This window comes from Varroa jacobsoni, unplaced genomic scaffold (assembly GCF_002532875.2).
Source record: "Varroa jacobsoni isolate VJ856 unplaced genomic scaffold, vjacob_1.0 scaffold_993, whole genome shotgun sequence".
Taxonomy (NCBI): Eukaryota; Metazoa; Arthropoda; class Arachnida; order Mesostigmata; family Varroidae; genus Varroa; species Varroa jacobsoni.
Genome location: NW_019213895.1, coordinates 192361 through 214482, shown reverse-complemented (window position 1 = coordinate 214482; position 22122 = coordinate 192361). Strand labels below are relative to the sequence as shown.

The 22122-nt window shown below is 40.0% G+C and overlaps 3 protein-coding genes and 1 long non-coding RNA gene across 10 annotated transcripts in view; 3 read left to right on the top strand and 1 right to left on the bottom strand.

The window, feature by feature from the left end:
- Nucleotides 1–1748: 1748 nt before the first annotated feature.
- On the bottom strand, nucleotides 1749–16751 carry LOC111265604 (mid1-interacting protein 1A). 2 transcript variants are annotated; one of them, XM_022842418.2, is made up of 5 exons: nucleotides 16733–16751; nucleotides 7576–7795; nucleotides 6880–6984; nucleotides 6280–6576; nucleotides 1749–2553 (listed from the first exon to the last, which is right to left on the bottom strand). In XM_022842418.2, exons 2-5 carry the CDS (start codon nucleotides 7720–7722, stop codon nucleotides 2266–2268), a joined length of 837 nt encoding a protein of 278 aa, XP_022698153.1. In that variant the 5' UTR covers nucleotides 7723–7795; nucleotides 16733–16751; the 3' UTR covers nucleotides 1749–2265. The 2 variants fall into 2 exon arrangements, with proteins under 2 accessions (XP_022698153.1, XP_022698152.1); XM_022842417.2 differs by lacking the exon at nucleotides 16733–16751 and adding an exon at nucleotides 8613–8941.
- LOC111265603 (uncharacterized) lies at nucleotides 2488–5340 on the top strand. Of its 3 annotated transcripts, none has more exons than XM_086970562.1 (2): nucleotides 2488–2577; nucleotides 3032–5340. In XM_086970562.1, exon 2 carries the CDS (start codon nucleotides 3558–3560, stop codon nucleotides 4875–4877), a length of 1320 nt encoding a protein of 439 aa, XP_086826688.1. In that variant the 5' UTR covers nucleotides 2488–2577; nucleotides 3032–3557; the 3' UTR covers nucleotides 4878–5340. The 3 variants fall into 3 exon arrangements, with proteins under 3 accessions (XP_086826688.1, XP_022698151.1, XP_022698150.1); XM_022842416.1 differs by having other exon boundaries at nucleotides 2560–3182; nucleotides 3535–5340; XM_022842415.1 differs by having other exon boundaries at nucleotides 2560–3265; nucleotides 3535–5340.
- LOC147752783 (uncharacterized) lies at nucleotides 9231–12342 on the top strand. The gene is made up of 2 exons (XR_015313115.1): nucleotides 9231–9640; nucleotides 10847–12342. It is a non-coding gene; the product is annotated as an uncharacterized LOC147752783 (long non-coding RNA).
- A 1978-nt stretch (nucleotides 16752–18729) lies between the features above and the next one.
- The window catches only part of LOC111265605 (uncharacterized), an 8269-nt gene continuing 4876 nt past the window's right edge, over nucleotides 18730–22122 (top strand). Inside the window, exons 1-3 of one of the 4 annotated variants that reach the window (XR_002683542.2) lie at nucleotides 18730–19935; nucleotides 20028–20328; nucleotides 21562–21948. Coding sequence is in view for 1 of the 4 variants with exons in the window: in XM_086970563.1 (XP_086826689.1) it covers nucleotides 20879–20903; nucleotides 21562–21644 (108 nt within the window). In the remaining 3 variants the exon portion in view is untranslated. The other 3 variants (XR_015313114.1, XR_002683541.2, XM_086970563.1) reach the window with 3 other exon arrangements.

The following is a 22122-nucleotide window of genomic DNA, read 5'->3' as shown; positions in this document are numbered from 1 at the left end:
AAGAAGGCGATGCTATGTGTTTGGCGAGATTGGAATGTAATTGTGCGTATGAGTTACTGCCGCCTCATTGAAAACAATCGATTAGGACTTATGCCCTCGACAACTAATAGTATTACAACAACCATTAAAAAAAAAGTTGACCGGCAATAGTAAACAGAAACGACGTCGTCTTCTACCGTGGCATACAAACCCACATACATCTTTTGGCTTTCCGACAGAGATTTGAAAGAAGTTGGATGGGAAACTTGAGTGCATTTACCGTATAACGCGAATCCTTTAATGGTGCTAATTCAGTTCAAATAGAGAGCTGCAAAAGCTACTTGTCACAGTGACTTTGTCCAGAGACTACAGAAGAACTAGAGTGATGGGTTACGAGAACAATGGCAAGAGACTATCTATCGAAATGCGTAAATATTTAATTTTGCTAATTATTATTTGAAAAGACATAAAATATGTGCTTAAATTATTCTTCTGTCGATTTGAAGATAGCCAAAACTTGTTGACAATCCAATATTAATCATACATATAACGATCCAGTTCAATTCTCTAGAGATATATTATCGTCTGCAATTGACACATTGCCTTGTTTCCGTATCTTGACTCATAGCCGCCATGTTGTAAACTAATTTCACTTCAAGTTCAATACCATGCTTTGTCAATCAGTAGCCTATTTATATGTGTACGTTGATGAAGCACGACTTCTATATTCGATATATATGGACCTTGAGTATTAACTGTAACAGATGGATGTGATGCAGTGGTTTTTTGTGTCTGTGTTTTTGCAAATTGATCCTGTCATAGCTATGAATACACTACACAGCTGGTCCCCCCAAATACATCATTCTTTTTCTACCCGTTTACTTCTTACAGAACCGTGATCATATTGCTTATGGTTCTACAAATACACTGAATGCAACAGCAAAAAAATATACAACTATTGTATGTTCTACCTCTTGTAACTTTCGTGGCATTTCATTATATATTTTGTTTTAAAAGCTTTGTAACGCATAATCATAGCAAGTATCAATGGAGTTTTAATCTACCAGCACAGTGTGTGTGCATAATAATAGCATAATAAATAACAGCATCACACAACATGTAGCTAAAATAACTCCTTGACGATTTATTGAATCTAAATATGTATAATTATATTTACAGGCGTGTGTATGTGTTTGTGTGTGTGTGGGAATACGCGTATCGGCATGTAAATGTGTGCACGCGAGCGAGCGAGCACCGCAGCGGCGCCAAACATAACAGCTGAAACCAGTGACTTTAGTGCAGAACTAATGATACCAAAACAGTACAACCGAACAATTTCTATTTGAAAGCAGATAAAACCAGACTTCATCCAAAAATACGTTCAAAACCAGCTCAGTATGCTTCTATTAAAAGCAGGCAGCATCTCTTGATTCAAAGCGGTCGGACACATACATCCGGTCAGGGTTATACTTGAAATTCAATTTACACTAAACAAATATTAATATATTTGCTTAGTGTAAGTAACAGATAGGAATTTTGTGGCAGCCCCCAAAGAAAGGGTTTTGCGCTGTTTTTTCGATATGATCGCGTGGGTGCATCGGTGCGTGTGTTTGTGGTACTTTATTATTATCGTTATTTGCCTAAACTAGCTAATATTGCCAACAATATCCTCTGCCATTAAGCCCCTACCGCACTTTTGCTTACAAAGACGATCTTACCTAGCAGTTATGCCTTAGGTGAACAGAATAAAACAGGAAAAAAACGAATAATCAGTTGTTTTTACTAACTGTATTTCATTCACTTGGTATCTTTTTTAACATTTGTCAAGTTAACAATTTTCGCAAAATTAGGTTGGGGCGACCCAGATATTGCATCGTACGCTTCAGAATAACGATAGTGAAAGGTATCGTATAAGGTAACGCTTATAAAAGTGCGGCAGATAATTATGAGGAGAGTATAAAATATAGTTTTGATTCTTTAGATACCCGTTGCAGTTGATCATAGAATTATAAGCGAAAGTATAATTTTTGCTCTATCCAACGCTTTACAAATATCTTACCTATTCGTTATAAATATATCCATGTATGAGCTCATATAATACATATGTCAATGGAACTTGTCCTTTTATTATTATATGTAGTGAAATCCTCAATGGAGTATGATTTTCATTATAATATCCCTATAGTAATTGTCAATATAAACTAATAATATAATTAAACTAATTTAAGGTATTTCCCTTAGAGTAATGCTCCAAGCTCTTTTTGGTTCATCTCCGACGCCTTAGCTTCATTTGGAGCCATTGCTCGGCTCGAGTTCGTTCTGATATCGGTTTGAAAGGTAGTCCGCCGAATCGGCCATTTGCTGCAAGATCGCGTGAAGGGCGTGCAGGTGTACACGGAACGCGCTCGAAAGAGCCGCGGTGGTTGTTACCGATTCAGTGGTGTTATCGGACCCTCCTTCGGGAGCAGGGGCATCCGCGAAATCGGACAAAGAAGAGCAGTCATTATCTGTCTCCGGATCGGAGGACGTAGCTGAGCCGAGCGATCCGTCGCTTGCCTGCCGCTTATGTGACGGCTGATGGGAAAGAACGAGAACAAAGCACGTAAAATAGTTTTATTCGCTATATATTGTAACCTGTAGTATAATCTTCACCACGATATATCCTATGTTATTATTTCTAGCTTAGTTAAGAGATATAGATATATACATATGTAAACGGTATCAGTAAAATATGTGTACTCGTTGCAAATCCTTCACAATTTACCGATAACGAGCACAAAGCAAAAATCGAATTTCTCGCGCGCTTCATGGCTATACCAAAGAAACAAAGCCACATCATCGCGTCGGTTGCTGGACGCAGCGCGATTTTTCAATTATGTCCACCTGGTAAACTCTCGATTCGGGTTAAAATTCCGATCTAGACGAAGTTTAGCCAATGTCTTGAATAGTACTCGGTTCTTACGATAATTAATACCGAAGATTATTGGCATGATTGTACGACGGCCCCAGTTGAACACAGAGATCTTCTGCATGATAACGATGACATTTTCAGGTAAAAGGTTCATTTGAAGCGGCTCAACGAGCTCCGCCATACGAACCTAGTGCGCAGTGATAGAACGGACAATGTAGACGGGTGCCGATGGAGTGACCTTCAAGTGAGCGCACGACACTAAGGCACGAATATGGAAGATTGAAAGTTTTAGGTTCGTGTTTTAAACGGAACAAGTCGGACATGATAAGATAATGACTCGTAGCTTTCAGTCCGGATAGGTCAGACGATGTACAGGTAAATTACTTGGACTTTAAACTCCATAAAAACAACGGTACAATTGAAGTTCCGAATGGCTTCATTTTTCTGTGCTTGAAAAATGTGATTCAAAGCCTATAAGATTGATGAACTTGGTTCTTCACGTTATATTTTATGGTGTTTCATATCTAATTTGATTCGAAATTAAGTATACTATAGATTTATCTAGTTTAATTTTCCTTTATGAATGAATGGACTGTTTTCGTTCATTGACTTATTATTATTAAGATATTTTTGTCTCATATCAGTTCGGTCTTAGGTCTTTCAAGCTATGCAGGGTAGCGATGAAAAAGAACACCAGGGGTCTTCTGCCCAAGAAAATTTGGACGACAGAGAAGTATTGAAAAAAGATGCGAAGTACACGTCGGCCAATCATCAAAATGACACTGTAGAGCCATCTGGCGCATTTAAAGGCGATAATTTTAAAAGGACAACAACGAAACCGTCTATATTTTTCAAGATCCTTACTGATGAAGACATTGACGAACGCGAACGAGAGCGTAAGGAAAAGCGCGAGCGAATTCTGCGAGAAATCGTCAGCCTTGAGGCTGCTCGAGTGGCTGAGGAATGGCGCCGACTCCGTAAGAAAAAGGTCGAGCTAAAGGAGCGACGAATGCGGGAAGTGATTTTCAGAGAGCTAAGTGAAATGTGGAATAGTGGCCAAGATATTCAACATCCCGAACAAGTGGACCCGCATATCCGAGGCGATAGCGGACAGCTGTCGGAAGAGAGCGCCCTGCGCAAACGACTGTTTTATGGTTGCTTTCGCGAATTTGTTAATAACAATAATAGCCTTTTTAACAATAACAACCTTCTTAGAAACCATGTTTACGAGCAGAAATTTGGGTTCCGCAACTATCACAAACAGCGGTACCAGTCAGCAGAACAGACGCATAGTAACGTCCAAATGTCGCGCGTTCATCATGGACATATGCATGGCTTAGAACGCCGCAGCAGCTGTAGCAACATCTTTAACAGTATGACCTGGACCGCCGAAGAGCTAAGAATCTATTATGAGTGTATGATCAAGCACAACGTATGGCCTCTACATTATACCGTGCAACACCAAATGCTTACATCAAGTCATCAAATTCACAGTCAATCGATTGAGGAACCGGGTACATCCAGACGTGGCTTTACAACAATACCTTTCCACAGGACGTTGAACAACGTCTCAGGAGAAGTCGATGAACTGCCAGAGCATTATGACAGAGCTCAAGCATGGTCGTCAACGTTTCCGATTGAAAGGTCGGTGACGAACACTGTAAGGCCGGTTCGTATAAAGAAGTACTTCAATCCGAATTCGCGGCGTGGATTTTCGTCGTCATCGTCGTCGTCAACGTCGATGACGGAGTGTACCAGGTTACCGCCGTTAGGTCATAGTCATGTTACGCTTAGCGTTCCATCAAGTAACAACAAGATGCTAATTAACAAGAACGTAGCTAAGGCAGGTTTCCAGGAGAAAACCGAGTCAAGAAAGTCTGAGGAGAAGTTTTTTGTTGATGAACTGCTAAAAGAAAATGTTGATCACGAGCCTGTGTGTCCTGTCATTGGTGAAAATGATGACGTTGATCTATATGACGATTTGTAATAGGTTGCCGTCTATGAGGATCGGCTATCTTAGAACTCAGTAGCAGTAAAAAATTTATGACTAGAGCGCGGGAAAAAATTTAAACGGGGAGTTTTAATTTGTGTTAGCTGTGCCAGATGCCGTTTTGTCGCTGCGGCTTATAGTGAATAGCTAGTATTTACAGAAATTCATATTAGGAGACAATTTATAGATAGATATTTCGTGTAGGTATCGCAGCATTCACTCGTTCCTTATTCTTTTATCCGTTTCTATTGAAGTTCTATCGCAGTAATATGGTCTTGTACGAACTAACTATAGGCAAGGGGGCATCGCCGTAAGTACGAAAAACCAGTTTATACGAAAGCGAGCACAGGATCCGTAAGCTTTAAAATATACGCCATGACGAGAGATCTAGCCACTGTAACATTAAATATGGTTACAAAAAATAAAACCGTCCAACTCTGCGACAAAACAGCCCATTTAATTCGGTGTTCGTTGAATTCGTTTTTGCAAGAAGGCCTACAAACTACAACGATTCTTAACAAATAACGATCGTAGTACGTAACAATAATTTCGCTTTAATGAAGGGGCGATCTCGCAGTTCGGAAAACGTTTCTTACAACTGTGACGACCATGTCATATCAGGGGTTGTCGGTACGGCAATTACGTTATTGTAGCGTCATCGTCACACCTTCTCGACTCTGACTGATAAATTTCTGACTCAATTTTTCTATAGTAATAGGACAGTCATTAGTGAAGGTTGAAAGCGGCAACAATTCTATCAATTGAAATATATTTTAAAAGAATCGGCACGCCAAGACATTGTCACTTGATCTATTCCAGACGGGACTTGGCACTAATACCGCAATTATACTAAATGGTAACTGCTACAAGCATAAGAAAGGAACAAAGAGGTTTTTCAATATTCGCATGTAGTAGTCTTGTAGCGTAGGCCGATAGAGGACTCGCGCGAAAAATTTAAAAAAAAAGTGGGAATTCGTTGAAGTTCTCATGCGCCAACAATAGATTACCAAAGAAGATTATACTGGAAATAGAGAATTAGTCTGTTACCAGGTTTTTGCTAAATGCAATTAAAGTTAAGAACTACATTTAAACGTATATCGTATTCCATGCAATTACTGCTCGTAGTAAGCTGGAAGCGATTCGGTAATCCAAACATCCTTTTCTGTAAGTAAAGTTCTATTCAACAAAAAGCTTTTGATTCAAGAAACTTTTGCGGTCAATCAAGATGCATGTACTTACTAGATTGTACCCGTGCCATCCTGAATACAGGCAGCCGATTAGCTACCAATTTTTTGCATTACTTTTTCGGGTTGTTATTTTTCAATTTTGTCATATTTGCGCCGCCAGTTAATAGAACGTAGATCAACCTGCTCAAGTTAACTGACCCAGACCGACCCACCTGACTCGTTACCGATGGTACGCGCAGGGCAGCGTTTGGGGATGACGACCCTAGATTAGAGAGGTGACCCATGAAGCCTCCGTTGGAGAGGTGAGGTACTGCTGGATTACCGGTGCCCCACAGCAGTTCGTTCTTGGCTTCGTGCAGCATCGCAAAGCACGAGTGTAGGTCAGCCTGAAGACGTGGAGGATTACTAACTCCGGCACCGATAACTCCAGCTGTATTATCTGCTTCAGTTATCTCCATATCCCGCAACCGGCTAGGAACGAGGACTGTTGCGTCCATATTGTTCACGGCCTGTATGCACCCAAACCCGCAGATGGGCACCGACACAATTATAATACAGGGTTAGCATCATGTGGCAGTAAACTGGGATAGGGAACAAAGAAGCTCAATAGGGTGTGCCTGTCCTAGACGCTGGTTATGCACATTTTTTGTGCTAGATTGTCACGGTCAAAGTGTGTGGTAATGCTTGATAGTTGAAGGTTACAAAGAAGCTAGCTCCCAGATGAAGGAATCGATGGCCATAATCTAAAACTGTATAGCCGATTAAGTTATTATTAGTTGCTTTAGCGATTTTAGAAAAACGATTATGTTTACCTTAACAAAACGGTCCATCGCGTTGAGGACGGATTGCTGAGAGCAGATGATATCAGCGGAAACGTCGTTACTCCGACTTGCTCGGCGAGATGGCCCCTGTGAACGCTGCAACAATGATACCGAGCGAAATATGTTGTGAACCCGGCGTAAGCAGCTGCGTTTACCCATCGTAACGATCCGTTGTTTAATAACATATTTTACTGAACAATCTAAAAACGTCAAACTCGACATAGCGGTGCTGTGGAGGACGTATTGGGTTGGCTTATAGTAATTACATCCTTCCAATTACCGCTTCTACTGCTCGACGAACGAATCACTCACTCTTTGTGAAGCCTTTTTTTTTTTTAAACTTACAGTACTTATTTCTATTTAACGTGACGAAATTCATAAATAACCTTTACGAGAGTTTTATATAGTATCTCAACATAGTGATGAAACCTTGTACCAACGCCAGATCGTCCGGCTTCTACGTAGTACCCGTTTCGTTCTTTTTACCTACCTGTGTTCTATCTACCTACCGAGAGTGTTCAGTGGCAAGAAACCTAATCGACTGACTTGCACCTAAATAATATGTTCGGTCCTTAGAAAGACGCCTTACCCGTACATTTTTCGAATGCAGTATGTCATGTTTATTTTACGATAATTAACGAAACAATTAATTATTAACACGAGATCGTTGACTTTTCCTTTACATACATGATTTTGCTGTTGCTGATGGCTATAGATGGCTGTCCAGAGTGAGTCGATATTTGAAACTCCCGTGATGGCCCTCTTAATACCGTCAGGTCCTATTAACTGCTGCTGTTGCTGCATACCGGCGTACGAGCAACGCCTTACAGCCATGAGGTTTTCTTAGGTCGTTAATGTTCGATGGCAACAATTGGAGAGAAAAACTAGGACGTTCCACCAGAGTCACCTACCAGTCAATCAACAACAATGAAAACACCAAATAATAGTGAAATAGTTGCATAAGGGCACGGCTAGCAGTTATGTATATATATATATATATATATATATATATATATATATATATATATGTGTGTATGCAACAAATATTTCTAACTACTTTTTAATCTCGTTAGCTGTAACTTCTTTCAAGAGTACGACCCATTGGGGCTGGTTGTACATCTTGAAAGCAAGTTTTTAGTACCTTCTATGACGTTTAATAGTCATTTATGGTAACATCACTACTAGAAATTGGTGTTTTTTGTTTCAAGTTCCGTACCGCCATTAAGCATTGCGTCAGAGCATTGCGTAACAACACTCTTGCTACTAGAAACGATAACTATAAATATTTTATGACTTTTTACAAAATGTAACAATGGTGACACTCACAAGGTTTTTCCAGGCTAACCTGAACAATTCAGAACAGGTTTACCAAAATAAACTCAAAGTCTTTTTAAAAAAAATACTGAATTTTCGAGCATATTTAGATATTACTTTGAACAATTTAATAATCTCTGCTTTTGGGAAGACTTTTTTTTTTCTTTATCTGATCCTGCAGGCTGGTTTGGGACATTTATGCGTGAAGGCCGTTTTTGCCGTACCGTTAATCAGGGCTTAATTATTCTATAGGTTGGAAAAGTGTACACGCCATATAATAAATAAATGTACCTCTTGTAGATAGTTCAGGAACTATTAGCTAGTTTTTGGACGCACTACAATGAACAAGCGAACATGCTTGTATGCAATATAAGAATATGATAGACAAAACTTGCTTTTTCGCCACGTACCTGTTCCTATCACAGTTCAGATCTGGTTTGTTTCAAGAAAGAAATAAGAATGCAGTATCGAACAAACAGGAGCAGACGTCGAAATGTAACAGTTTCTTTTTTGAGCACAGATAACGTATACGATGAGGAAACGCTCGCGGCTAGAACGTCAGCTGCTACAGCACAATAGATGGTCACTTGCTGAGGTGCACGTCCCTACTGAATAACGCAACTGAAATCGCTTTTGATCAGACTCGTACGACTACTGCCGTTGCGAAGTCGACAAGAACTGTCAGTCTTGTGATGGGCGACGGCCTCCCGTCGGAGTTCAAATCAGCGCCGGCCATCCGCGAACTAGTAACTATGTTGATGATGACGCCGGGCGCAATGCTTCGAGAGAGCAAGATGGGCTCTTATCGGTTACGGATGAAATCAACGGACGTGTTATATGTAGTTATCCCGTTTCTAGCTTTTTCGTGCGAGGGTAAAGCTGTCATTGCTATGGCTGTGGTTGACGTTGCAGGCTGCTGTAACGCCGCTACAGGCCCCGTTGTAGCAGGTAGAGTAGGCGCAGTTGAGAAGGCAACTTTTCTCTTTCATCACCTGCTAGTCGCCCTTAGAGAGCGTGGACAACGTTTTTACACAGCATCGCTACGCGCAAAGGACAAATTCTAGAACGAAGAGCGTCATAGACCAGGCGAAAAGTCAAGAGAATGCACGTTGGTTACCAAAGCATAGACAGAAACGCTTACCAGATCAATTAGCCAGTTAATGTACACGGAATACTATAACAGTCCTTCGATACTCTTGATATTACTACTGTTTGGGCTGCCACATTATGAATCAATAGTGTGCCATAAAAAAGAGCGCCAATCTGTCTGCTCCTGTATGTAAATCATCTACGTAGTCCATATCTGATCTAACTCCACTGCGATCTGCTAGCCCCGTATCGTATAAATCTATTCAGTTCTTACGGGAGGCAAAGTGGCATGGTGACCTTAGAAAAAAGAGACTTGTCCAGGTGGCACGGTGAACGGTGATGGAAAACGGTAGGCAGAAAAAACGCAAGTACCTTTTGAATAGACGACAAACGAGCTAGAAAAAAAAACTAAGTAGTACAGATGGTGGCGCGGTTATGGCGTGCGCTGCCGAGGCGTTGAGTTGCATCCGTGCCATAGCGCAATGTGCTATAGACTAGTGCAAGCGCCTGCTTAATTCGTACGGGGTTAGACTGAATCGACAGAATAGACAGATAAGAAGATAGGAAAACTAACAAAGTTATAGGATAAGATAACTGGCTGATAGGTAATGACACCGTACTGTATAGATACGACGTCTGCGAAAATAGTTCGACTCCTATAACCAATGCAGCGCTTAAAACATGCTGATCCAAAGGCAAATATCGTGGCAATAAGGAAAAAAGCGGTATCAGTGTTCGTTGCTACAGTAAATAATATGGATGGATATTTTTTCTTAATGAAGATATTCATGAAAAAGCTTAAGCCGTAATATTTACAAGCTATAATCATAATAAGCAGCTCAAAGTATATTTGCCATTTAGCTCCAAATTATTCAAAACCGCGTTTTCTAGAATAGCTTCGAAAAGAACAATCCTTAGAGCGTGATCTGCCGAACGTGAACCTAAATCAATCAATACCTATACAATGAAAACTCATTCTTCCCATGCAGGTACACCCAGAATAGGCTATCGATTGATGAAATACGATTTCAGGTTTTTTTTTTTTTGTGAATTCTGTGCTCAAATGTGCATCAATTTCTTATGCGTGACCGAACGTATGCAATTCACGACTTCTGTTGTAGTAAAATTGAGAATCGAAGGCTCCCTCTAGGCCGAGCAGAAGAACGACCAAAAATCTAGGTTTATGACACCTCTTATCACTTCCCTAGACATGCAAAAATCCTTATGAAGTAACGCCATCTTCTGGTCTTTTTCAAAACTGTGCGTATTTTACATGTGAATAGTACAAACTAGATGAACGTATTTCCTCCGCTCCCCAGCGCAGAATGGCGAATGATGGATTTTTTTCGCTGATAGTTCAATACCCGTTTTTAAAATAGGACCAATTAAAATATAGCGTTGCGATAACTGATGTCTATATTAATAATGATAATATGATTATGACAATCAAGGAGGTTGTCGTTTCGTCCGTGGGACTCCCTATCATCTATTGTCAAATCTTCCTAGCCTACACTTGAACTCCTCAATCTTTTCGTTTGTTTACCACAATAAACAGGGAGTCGACTTGAAACTCATACGGTTTGGCATCGGAGCGGGTAGTTATAAGGACGTTTGTCACCACTAGCAGAGCAGTACGCGCCCTCCGACAGACGCGGAAAAAGTGGCAGGAAATTTTTGTCGGAAATCTATTTCCGCCCGTTGTAATTTTCTTATCGGAGACTTGACAAGCATGGATCCATATATCGACCTGATTTCGACGCGTTGGGCACATTGATGATCTCAATAAGAGTTCGAGTTTGATGAGAATGAATATCTACGTTTTCATAGGTTTATTTTTTTTATAGTTAGTTACACACGTAGATTGTACTTTCTATAGGTCCAAACAGTTATTTTAGTCTGATATTTATATAGCAGTAAATTTCAAACGCTTAAAAATTGGCGCGAACAATCAGTTACAGTTTCGAAAAGTGCCGCGCTTGTTACGGCTGCATGTCGCTGACAGAATAATAAGTCATTTACTAGGGGCAAAAAATTGTTGATTTTACCTTAGACATGATCGACATATAGTAGAAACATCAATAAATCTACAATACCTTTCTTACATATTTTTTTGTTTGGCAATAGGGGGTAAACTCGAAACTTCTGCAGCTGGTCGGCTAGCTACTGTTGATGCCAGCTGTGAAATGAGTTTCCTAAACAGCAACTGGGCTCATCAGAGAGAATAATTGGCTACTCGACAAAAACAAAACGACAGAACCAGCTGGGTAGAAAGTCGAGTCTACTATTTCACAGTTATCTAGTAGGCTAGTTTGATTGTCTACGCTTTGCTGCCTGAGACGCTGCCCAGTTCAATATAGTTATACGATAGTTGTATACGAACACCAAGGGTGCTCCATCCAATACGGGACAACAAAGATTACTAACAGACACGCGAACGCTATTCTGAACAACTTGTACGCTAAGTTCAATTTAAAGTATCCTACTCTTAACAAAAAAACACGAACGTACTCATTTTACTTTAGAAATTGGAAAAATTTAGTAATGAATACTGAAAAACAATATAGCAAGATAAGACGATGCAAAATTAGTCTAGTAATGGCTACCTAGAAGAAAAGAATCTTCATTCTCTGTTAGTACGAATACTGTTTTAACTCTAACCTCGACCGTCTACTAACTGTATATTTGAGTTTTTTTCCACTGGAAGCTTTCTATAGCTCCGCTCTGTGGCACTGAAGAAATCTAAAAGCATACTGACTCATTGGGTGACCGACTGGTCTGTACAACACATTGAGCAGCAGCCAGTATGTCGGACTTGAGAATTCTTGTTGAAATAGAGTATTATTGGAAGTTAACAGGTGGTCATGAATATGCTTTTTGGCTATAGCTGTGAAACAATTTCAGATATTATATTTGGACTGGGCAAATTTTTACGGAGATAATTATATCGTAAGTTCACTGATTATCAATGCTGTATTTACCGTTCTATAAGAACTGGAACACATGCAAATCAATGAATGATATGTAAATAAATTTCGAATTGCTCGAACCCAACTATAAGTGAACTTAATTTGAAAAAATCTAGTGATGAAGGCGTAAGTTAGTTGCTGCTAGAGAACGCTCAGTGAGATTCACCAGTGTGCCGTCTGAGCGGAGCTTGGGATCGACATGTAGATCACTTTTGGCACGATGCATCCATGCCCTGTTCTAGCTAATACTAATTGTGTTCTATTTTGTCGAACCGTGACACGATTTGGAACCTCATTATAAAACATGCATCCAACAACAAAGCTTAACAAAAAGCTACGATATATAATTTGGACACAACGGATAGATGCAGTTCATGGCCCTCATTTCATAATTTCAGCAAAACCTGATCTTTGACTTAAACGTGTTACTCAAACGATCAAACAGTGTGCATCGATTTCGATCTGCGTAAAACTTTTTAACCATCAGCAGGATGCATGAATTTGCGTAAGATTTCTATGGGAGCATCCGGCGAAGATCAGTTAATCGGCAGATCGAATTCTGTGTTTCACAGCTAGAGCCATTTATATTTCAACACTGAAATCCGAATGTAGACATTGGAAGGAAATCTTTGTAATATATTCTGTATATTTAGGTTTTTTGGATCGTAGCGGAATTCCACTCAAGTCTATTTTCGAACCCTCTATCGATTGGAATGGCAAGGCCTCGGTGCGCGTGAGCTTCATCGAGAACTTCTCGGATATAACGGAAGCAAGAATCGAACGAGCCGAAATCATCTGCGAACGCTCCATGATTAATTATTTTAACAGATGTAGACTTGATTGTGCACCAGCACAACAAACCCATTCTAGCAATTGAAGAAATCCTAAGGGAAACCGCAACTGCAACTTAATCCCAGACAGATGATCGTATTTCTAAATAGTGATCAGAAATAACCGTAACTATTTTAAGCTTGATCACCTTTTATTGGTTAGGCTGGTTAACGCAGCCTTAGGTTCCCTAAACACCTTCTTCTAGCATGTGAAATGGCAAGCTGATCAACATATCAACTCAAGTATAGGTTCGTATCTGAATGATTCGAAGGACTTATTCTACACGGTTCTCACTCGCGCAACCGCTTCTAAAACCGTGTTTTCAACCGTATCGTGTTGACACGCGCAAGCATCGGCATAAACATATGTATATTCTAGCGAATATTCGAGCGGCAGCTTCTAATCTGTATCGTACGAAGCAGATAGGCGACAGAACAAGGCCATCATTCTCCCTTTTGTAGTTCTATAAATAAATCAAGCGACACAGCGACTGATCTATTTTCAGAAACAACAGGATCATGCCTGGGCATCTTATCTATTCCGCAACGAGGTAGATACACCCATTACCTAGAATGATAGAATGAAACTTTTGAGAGGAGGGCAGAGCGATACACTTCTAGCATGACTTTGTTGTTGACCGTTGTTCGGCAATGTTGCACTCGTTTTAGCAAACTCAGGCTATTGTCTCAATAGGCTTCGAGAGGAGCGTCATTCGACGGACCAGCTGACGATGGAAGACGGCCACGGCGCCGGTACAGCAGCGCACCGTTGGGTTTTTAAGAGCCTAAAGGTCTGTGAATTTACTTCCGCCTGAGGTGGTTCGATCGGGAAAGGGAAGTTCATCGTGCGATCCCATTATTGCCCGTGAGCATCTAGCAGACAATCCAAGACCCGCAGCAGTAATACGATTCTAATGCCTGCAGATATAGCAGTTAGCCGTTAGAAAAATAGCAACTGCAATTGCTACTTGCGTAGTTTGTTGTCTGCAACGCCTGTTTGCCGCGACGAAACATCACCGGAAGCAGGGATGGATCAGCTGCTAAACGGTAGGCCAAATCAGCTACCAGCGGAAAGACAAGCCAGGTTCACACCCTCGCCTGCCGCTAAAACGAGGAGAAAAAGCGCACGTTTATTGGCTGCGCTGCTGAGGCAACGGACGACGGCTAGAGGTTACAAAGGCAATAATACGGGTACAGGACTAAACGCCGGCCGGCCGCTTTACGCCACATGCAGCTGCTATTGTTTGTCAGTCGGACGCTTGCAGGTTCAGGCAGAATCTCCTGTTGTAGAAAAGATGAACCGCAAGAAACAAGCCATTTAGCCAGCGGCAGCGTTAGTGGAGGGTTCCCTGTAGGCGTGCACAAAGGTGGTAGAGAGTACATCGACATTCACTCGTGTATTGTACCAAACCAAGTCTAGGCTCTGTAATGAAGTGCCTCAGGTAGCATACGTATAGTGGGATCCAGAACGAATGCATTTCAACAAAGACATGTTAAGGTCTAGAAATGCCTGCTGGTTTTGCGTAGCTTGGGTATCATAATGACCTTTTAATGGATTTCGCAATTCGATCGGGCTGCAACCATATAGGTCAGCCGTGGCTGTCGTTAGAGCTTTCATCGATCTCCACATATTGTCATTCTGAGCGATCTACTAGATGTTGAGGTACCAGCTTTAAAACAATAGGAGCCTAAGTGCAGGAACCACAAACGAACTCGGCTAATGCGTATACATATATATTTAGTAAACTTAAACATCTTGTCTATATATATCTATCCATCTATAGGAAATTTATACATGGTGTTTCAAGAAATATGTATATGTATTTTAACTGATTATAACTTGGTTCAATATTTGCATATAATTAATATTTAAAATCGCATGTTTCAAGCTATTATCGATCAGGTCAATACATTTGTGATTACAGAACGGTGTCGATTTATAAACTTCAACATTTGGAGTCGTGGTCTTTTCTTGATTGGTTGCAACTCTGATATCTTTTAGTATTGTTGGTTTTCTGATGTCAAGTGTCTTTGGGACAAAAACCAATCGGCGTCAGATCCGGGCTACGGGTATCGCATAGGCCCTCCTCGTCCAGCCCATCACTTTAGAAGACTCTCAAGAAAATCTACCCTTATATCACGATAGTATTGTACTAAGCTCTGTTTGCTAAAAACGCAAACTCCTTCCCAATGCACGGTAAAATGAATTTCTAAGTAAATTCAGGTACTGTACTTCTGTATTCAAGTATCACTATACTATCAAAGATGGGCCACTTAAAGTGTACATATTTCTTTGTAGGACAATTTTGATCGACATTTTTTCTTAGGAGATGTTACTAACACGTTATCTGTTCAAAGGAGGATAGCGATTTCTTATGCCCTAAAATTTTTATTTTTGACGGCCATATATGCTGATGGTTACATAACCATTGTTCATTGCTATTACACTTTCAATAAGATCTAAATCACTAGCCATTTTCAAAATATCGTTTGAAGATATTAGTATATTTAAATTCAGTTTAAGTGTCATCAGGACAAACTTAAGGTTTGGAGTAACATAACGACAAAAATTCCAAAAATGGAAGAGTCTACCAAGAGGTACAAAAAAACACACAGAAAGTCTTAAAATGATCAACCATTGCAGCTTACCTAGACGGTTCAATTGACAGTTGACATTCTTCGCTTCAAAACGACCGTTAATTTCTATGTAAAAAATGTCTTTTCAAGCCTGTGAGTTTGGCTCTTGGAAATTTTTTTCGGCAATAACCTCGACCGTCTATTTCGGACATAAAAGGAAACTAATAATATCGGTGGAGGCTCGCCCAGCGTGAATACATTGGGTAATAGTTCAAATGATGATAACGATGCACTGTTTTAAACCCTAATAAGCTGTCTAGTTCTAAAAAAAAATAGCTTTCTTTAATACCAGGAGTAGCGGATGAATATGTGTGAATAGTTTGCCGCAGTTTGGCCGACTTGGAATGGCTTACTTTTTTCCTCTATGTATATATACTAGTCGAAATGGACACAAGTTTATTTGTCTCCTCACGACACATTGTAATATTTACTACTGCTGTTCACTATAACTGGTGTTTAACCAATACGTGTGCTGTTATACCGATTTACTGCGCATGTCGAAAAATAAATATGGCGGAAAAATAAATTCTTGAGATTTTGATAAATATTAACTTCTAAAATCACACTTCAGCAAATTATAGTATGTTCCTTTTAACTTTGTAAAAGTCGGCTTGTTTTATTTCAATGTAGGCTACCATTGGAGAGCGCTATAGACAATATTACTTCCTGTTATAGAATGTTTACGAATTAATTTGTGTATTAATAGAATAACAATTGTGTTTCACCGAAATTAACCAAACCAAAAGATTTTTTTAGCTAACAGCGTTGCTTAAGGTTTAGTTCTTCCCATGAGACATGGAGTCTAACTCAGGACAGCGGGTTTAGATTCGTTCTGCTGCCATCCTATTTCAGAAAAGCAAGTTATTCTCACTTAGGCTTGAAACTTTTTACTGTAGATATCGCGCAAGTCCCGTACAATATTTCGAACAAAAAATCAAAATTGAATTCGCTAGGGTATACCTGTTTCGTCAGAGATTTTCATTAGCTTTTACCGCTCTACGCACTCACCTTTCACTGGGAAGTTTCGGTAATGCGTGATACACATCGATTAATGGCGCCTGGTGGCGCCGTAGATTCACCGAACACGAAATGCCCCCAATTCCGCAAACGTTGGGATTACGCTACTGTGCATTTGCCTATTCTGATAACGTTGACTGTCGCATGCAAACAACGCGACTGGCTGTTCAGCCGTGACGAGCGTCAAATGGCATTAGACTGTTTTAAGGACGAACCTGTTGGACTTGAAATAAAGCTGACAAGCAATTCTAACTGCTGTACATGGCTACCAGTATCGATTATGTACCGAAACACGTTATTATAAGGAGGAACTATCCTATTGCTTTGAAGGTGCTTTGGAAACTGTGTGTAGCAAGATCATGAAGATCTATCGCAAAAAGGGCACTAGATTTGGTCAAGTGTTCGAATACCCCATCATCAGCTTAAACAGTATCAGCAACTTTAGACCTATACATTACCGATGGCGAACGAGAATCGGCTGTGTTCCATCGCACCTACATCTGAGCCCTCAAATAGGGTACCATGAATGGTGCAATTACCTACGGCAAAGATACCAACAGATGCAACGTTGAGGAACTATTGTTACTTGGACAAATGACTACTCGTAATAGAACGGCCCAGCACTTTATAACTCATAGGGCAGTTCCTTCAGCATTCTCAGTCTATTGGAGAGCCATTTTGTAAAAAAAATCTGCATCTGTCGTGCGTGACTCGAACGTCAGTCACATTAAATTTTATGTGTAAAAGATGCTCGCGTATGTATATCTGGACAGGAAGATGCTACACCATGCTACAAAGTGTTGGCTAATACGCGTCGTCACATTATCAGCTATGATATAGAATCACCAGCTGATCGTTGTGCTACATCGTGCGCACTATAATTACATACTACGGAAACCTGCTAGAGAGGCGAAACTGGGTTAATGGCAGTTCTCAATTGGATAGACAAATTGGTAATAGTGTGCAAGACACACAATAACAATTCCCTATGGATTCATCTATTTTCTGTCTGGTGTAAGGCTAGATTTTGGAAGCCTGGAGCACTGGTACGTTTGAAGTAGCGTTTAGTCGCGAAGTAAGATGAAACACTAACAAATGTTCGCAGCATCCTTCAAAGCCGATTTGGCCACAAAAGCGTTTCGATAATCGCGTAAGCGGCATTACCCAAGCCTTCCTATAAAAGTTAAGGTAATTATTTGTAGTTGTGGTAGAAAGATTTGCCCACGGTCAGTCATGATCGACCGCAATTTCATATATACTCATAATGCGTTGGTTCGTACCGCCACCGCGCCCTGGCCCATTCAGCTCATGGAATATAACGCGATACCATAATACCAATGAAATGCAATCTACATTTTGAAAAGCGTAGCTCTGGAACAGGCTAAGCTGTGATTAAAAAGAAAAACTAATCTGAATCTATTACCTTTTTTTGTCTAACTAGCGCTTGATAAAATGCAAAATACCAGGTCTACACGGCAGCCATAAACAGTAACGCTTTTTGAAAGCTCGTTAAAAAAGACCCTTGTGCATGTTCAAAGGTGCTCAAAGTTCAATAGTAGTAATCTTTAGAATCGACACTCCTTTGCTGGAAAAAGACGGCCTGGTCTGTGTGACGCCTGCTCCATACAGATTCATCAAGCTTTGAAATCTAGCAAATATATTCAGCGTATGCATAGGTAAACAGTAACTTCTGCTTCTAAGGATTTGTAATCGTATCGAAGAGTTACCATGTTTAATGTTATAATCTGCATCCAAAGGATTTCAATAACCAACAGACTTTAGCATACGCTGAAATAGCTATGACCGAAACGACAAGTAGTATTTTCTCGAGCAATAAAACTACAAAAATCAGTAAAAGAGATTCGTTATTTTATACGTGATTCGGTACTTCACCTGGTTTTGTACATAATGACTGAGCGTTAATAAAACCTAGGTTTTTTTATTCGACCTGAACACATTTGTGATCGGTCAATTTAATGCGTTATCTTTAAGTAAGTTCGTCGCCAGTCGATCGCTGCACAAGTTTTATAAGCTTCATATTGGTCATCTTAGACGTCATAGGTGTGAAATATACTCGATATCTGTGTAAGGGAACTTTTTTTTGTCTCAGCCCTATGTTGGTATTCAGTTCCTACCAAAAAGACTTTTTCTCTATATAAGACAAGCACCAGCTTTTATGCATTAGGCACAGGACATATGCGGACGCAGGAATATTTATTTGTGTTTTAGCATACTAGCAACATTACACGCTCGATGTGACCAGGACTCCAATCCGAAGCTCTGTTACAAATCTCCTACTATTAGGAGGTCAAGAGTGATACCGATTAGTCGCTATCAGTTAGTGCGGTGGTAATATTCCAGTTTCGCGCTTATCCAATCAATAAATATTCACTAATAATTGTTGCTAGCAAGTTTGGCTTGTGGTTGTCAACATGAACAGCATTAACGTTTACGTGGGAGTCTTAAATTGAACTCGGGATCGATCGTCCGCAGGTACAGCCCAGAATATTGTATACTATAAATTTTATGTGGGATTTCTCGTCCTCGCGTGTTTTGAGCAGCTAACATTAGACATAATGAACCAGCTAGTGTTCTATTTATGCTAACTTGTTTACATGGTCTGACCGTCAAACTTTTTACTTGTGTTTGTTACTTATATATTCATTTTTGCCCTGTAGAACAGACAGGACCGTACACGTTAGCGCGGTATTATCATACACAGGATCCGAATTAGCAGGTTTTGTCATTGACGTTACAATTTCTAGTCAGCTCTTTCCTGTGGACTGTACTGCAATGGAATAAAGATTTATTGTAAATGCATACTATGTAATAGAATCTTGACAGAATTGGCCACCCAAACGATACGGGAAATTTATGCGAGATCCACAGTACATACATAGAGTGCTACGACTGAACTGAGATTGTTTTCGGCTGGTCGCTCGCGGCTATACAAATGCGTTCATCCGAAAATTGTACTACTAAACAGAAGCTCGTTTCGAAGAGTATGTTTTGCAAAGGAGAGAAATTTGCGCCCGCCACAGTGAAAACGATGTTTTAGTTATCGACCGAAGATCGGCTAGCGTCTAATGTTTTCATTCATGATGATCCCTGCAAACGTAGTAAATTTTTTTGGCTACCCGAAATCGGCGGTGCGCGGCATCGCAAGCAATTACGCGGCTGCGTAAAAAGTAGAAGTAAGTTCCGCTACAGGTTAACACAAAATCTGCCGACAAGAGCACAGTGCGGGGCCTGAAAATAATCAAGGTCGTTCAAAATGCACTTTCAGTGATCACTCTGTTTCGGTTATGGAATCGGTGAAAAATTTTCATGCGAATATGAGTACTACGTCATGGAAGGTTCACGAAGGCCTCGGACGTGTGTATCTACGCCTCATAAGCAATAAAAGTCAGAGGGATGCCCTCTAAAAAGCCAGGCTTCATCGATACCTTTCTTTTTCTTTTTATCTTTTTCAAATTTTTTAGGAGTGGAGCAGCAGGTCGTCTAACGAGAAAAATCTCCTTGTCGAAGTAAACATGAGCTGCAAAAATCGCGGCTAGCCCGCTCACTGCCTAGAAGACGTTCCTGTTGTAAGTAGAAGCAGATTTGTAGTTACATCCTAAATATAGGCTACGCTGGAAGAGTCGTACTACTGTATTTCTTAGAAAAGTCATTAAATTCATGCATTACGAACTGTTGTGTAATCGTGAATATCTAAAGCGTCCAAAGCAAAGGCACAAGTATTCAAGCAAAACAACGCACTACTAAAACATACCAGCCGTTTAGCTGCTTGAAAATATATTCCACAGTAAATATTTACGGTCGCCGCACGTTCTAAATTTCAACCCGTAATATTACGTACGGGGCGTAATTAAGCAGAAGTCGACAGGATATCTATGACAACAACGTCGATCCGTTTGTTTGTACCCGTTTGTTCGCAAAAGAGATATGCGAAACGTATCCGTGAATAGTTTAGATCTAAAATTGAAGATGGCTATTATCGGATTCGACAGAAATTATGTGGAATCAACATGGCCGTCGAAGAGGACACTTACAGCGTACGCAAAAACAACGCTGAAATAGATGTCTTCATTTGCGTATAGTCTTCGAAGCGACTCATAAGGGTATATTCGAATTTAGATGGTGCACTTTCCATATGGAAAAGGTATAGAGTTTTTTTCCATATTGTTGCATGAATCACGTTGCGAGACACATGACATGAACGTATGAATATACCTTAATGAAATCGACTATGGTCTTTTGTACGACAATTCGAAATTGGTTTCTGTTTTCCATAATGAAGTGTCATAACTGCACTATTAAATCGCTCTTTTCCTGTTATCACTTTGCTCGACTTACGGCATCAACAGTTTTGCCTATTTCCCTCAATTTAGTCAGAGCCTCGATTACTCTTTTTGACGAAGATAAATTACGTGGCAGTCGACTAAGCAGTCTTCGAAGGCGATATGTCTATCGGTTGAATCTTTTCATTTGCATAACCTGCGGGAACTTCGAGCAGAATAGAGCAAAGTTACGCTGATACACGTAAGCCGTAGCTGAATACGGAGGCAATTTGTTGCACCGAAAAGTTATCTCGTGCTGCTTACCCTGTGATACGCTTGATGCGATCTGTCGATGGCAGGATCAGAGCGAGATTTTTCTACTTATTATCTAGTTTATTATTTTTTTACGGTGACAAAAACAATGCCTTACGCAAATTACTGGCCGAGAATGATTTATCACGTCTGAGAGTAGTGTCGGACCTATGATCTGTGCTTATTTAGATATACATTTCTCCTTGTTTGTCAATATGCTTTTTTCAGTCACTAATTCAAATCAGGACGTTCGGCTGCCATGCAAAGAGATCCATGTAGTTGGACGGTGGAATATCGACAGTGAGCACAAGGTATATGTGAGTCAAACAGCGATCGGTAGCCGTCACAGCTGCGAAGAATTATAGTTAGATAATAATAACAACAATAATTTTTTGTCGTTAGTTCAATACATGGCGAAATGAACCGTCTTGGCCGTGGTGTTGGCAGCGCTGATGTTGTCGTTGAAAATGTGTCTAATGATACAGTAATCTAATTCTTCCCTAATAAACACTAAAGGAAGATGACATAACAAAAGGAAGAAGAAAAAAAACATGACGAGGACAACAAGTAGCAAACAAAGACAATAATAATAAAAGGCTGTATACCTGAAAATCATTCCAGTGGCCGTACATCATTCGTATTCGTTAGGTAAATGAAAGACGCTGTTTCAAAGTATTTTAAAGTAATATATTATAGTTGTATATCTTTTCGCTATATATATATATATATATATATATATATATATATATATATATACATATATATATATTTTTTTTCTCATTATTGTAT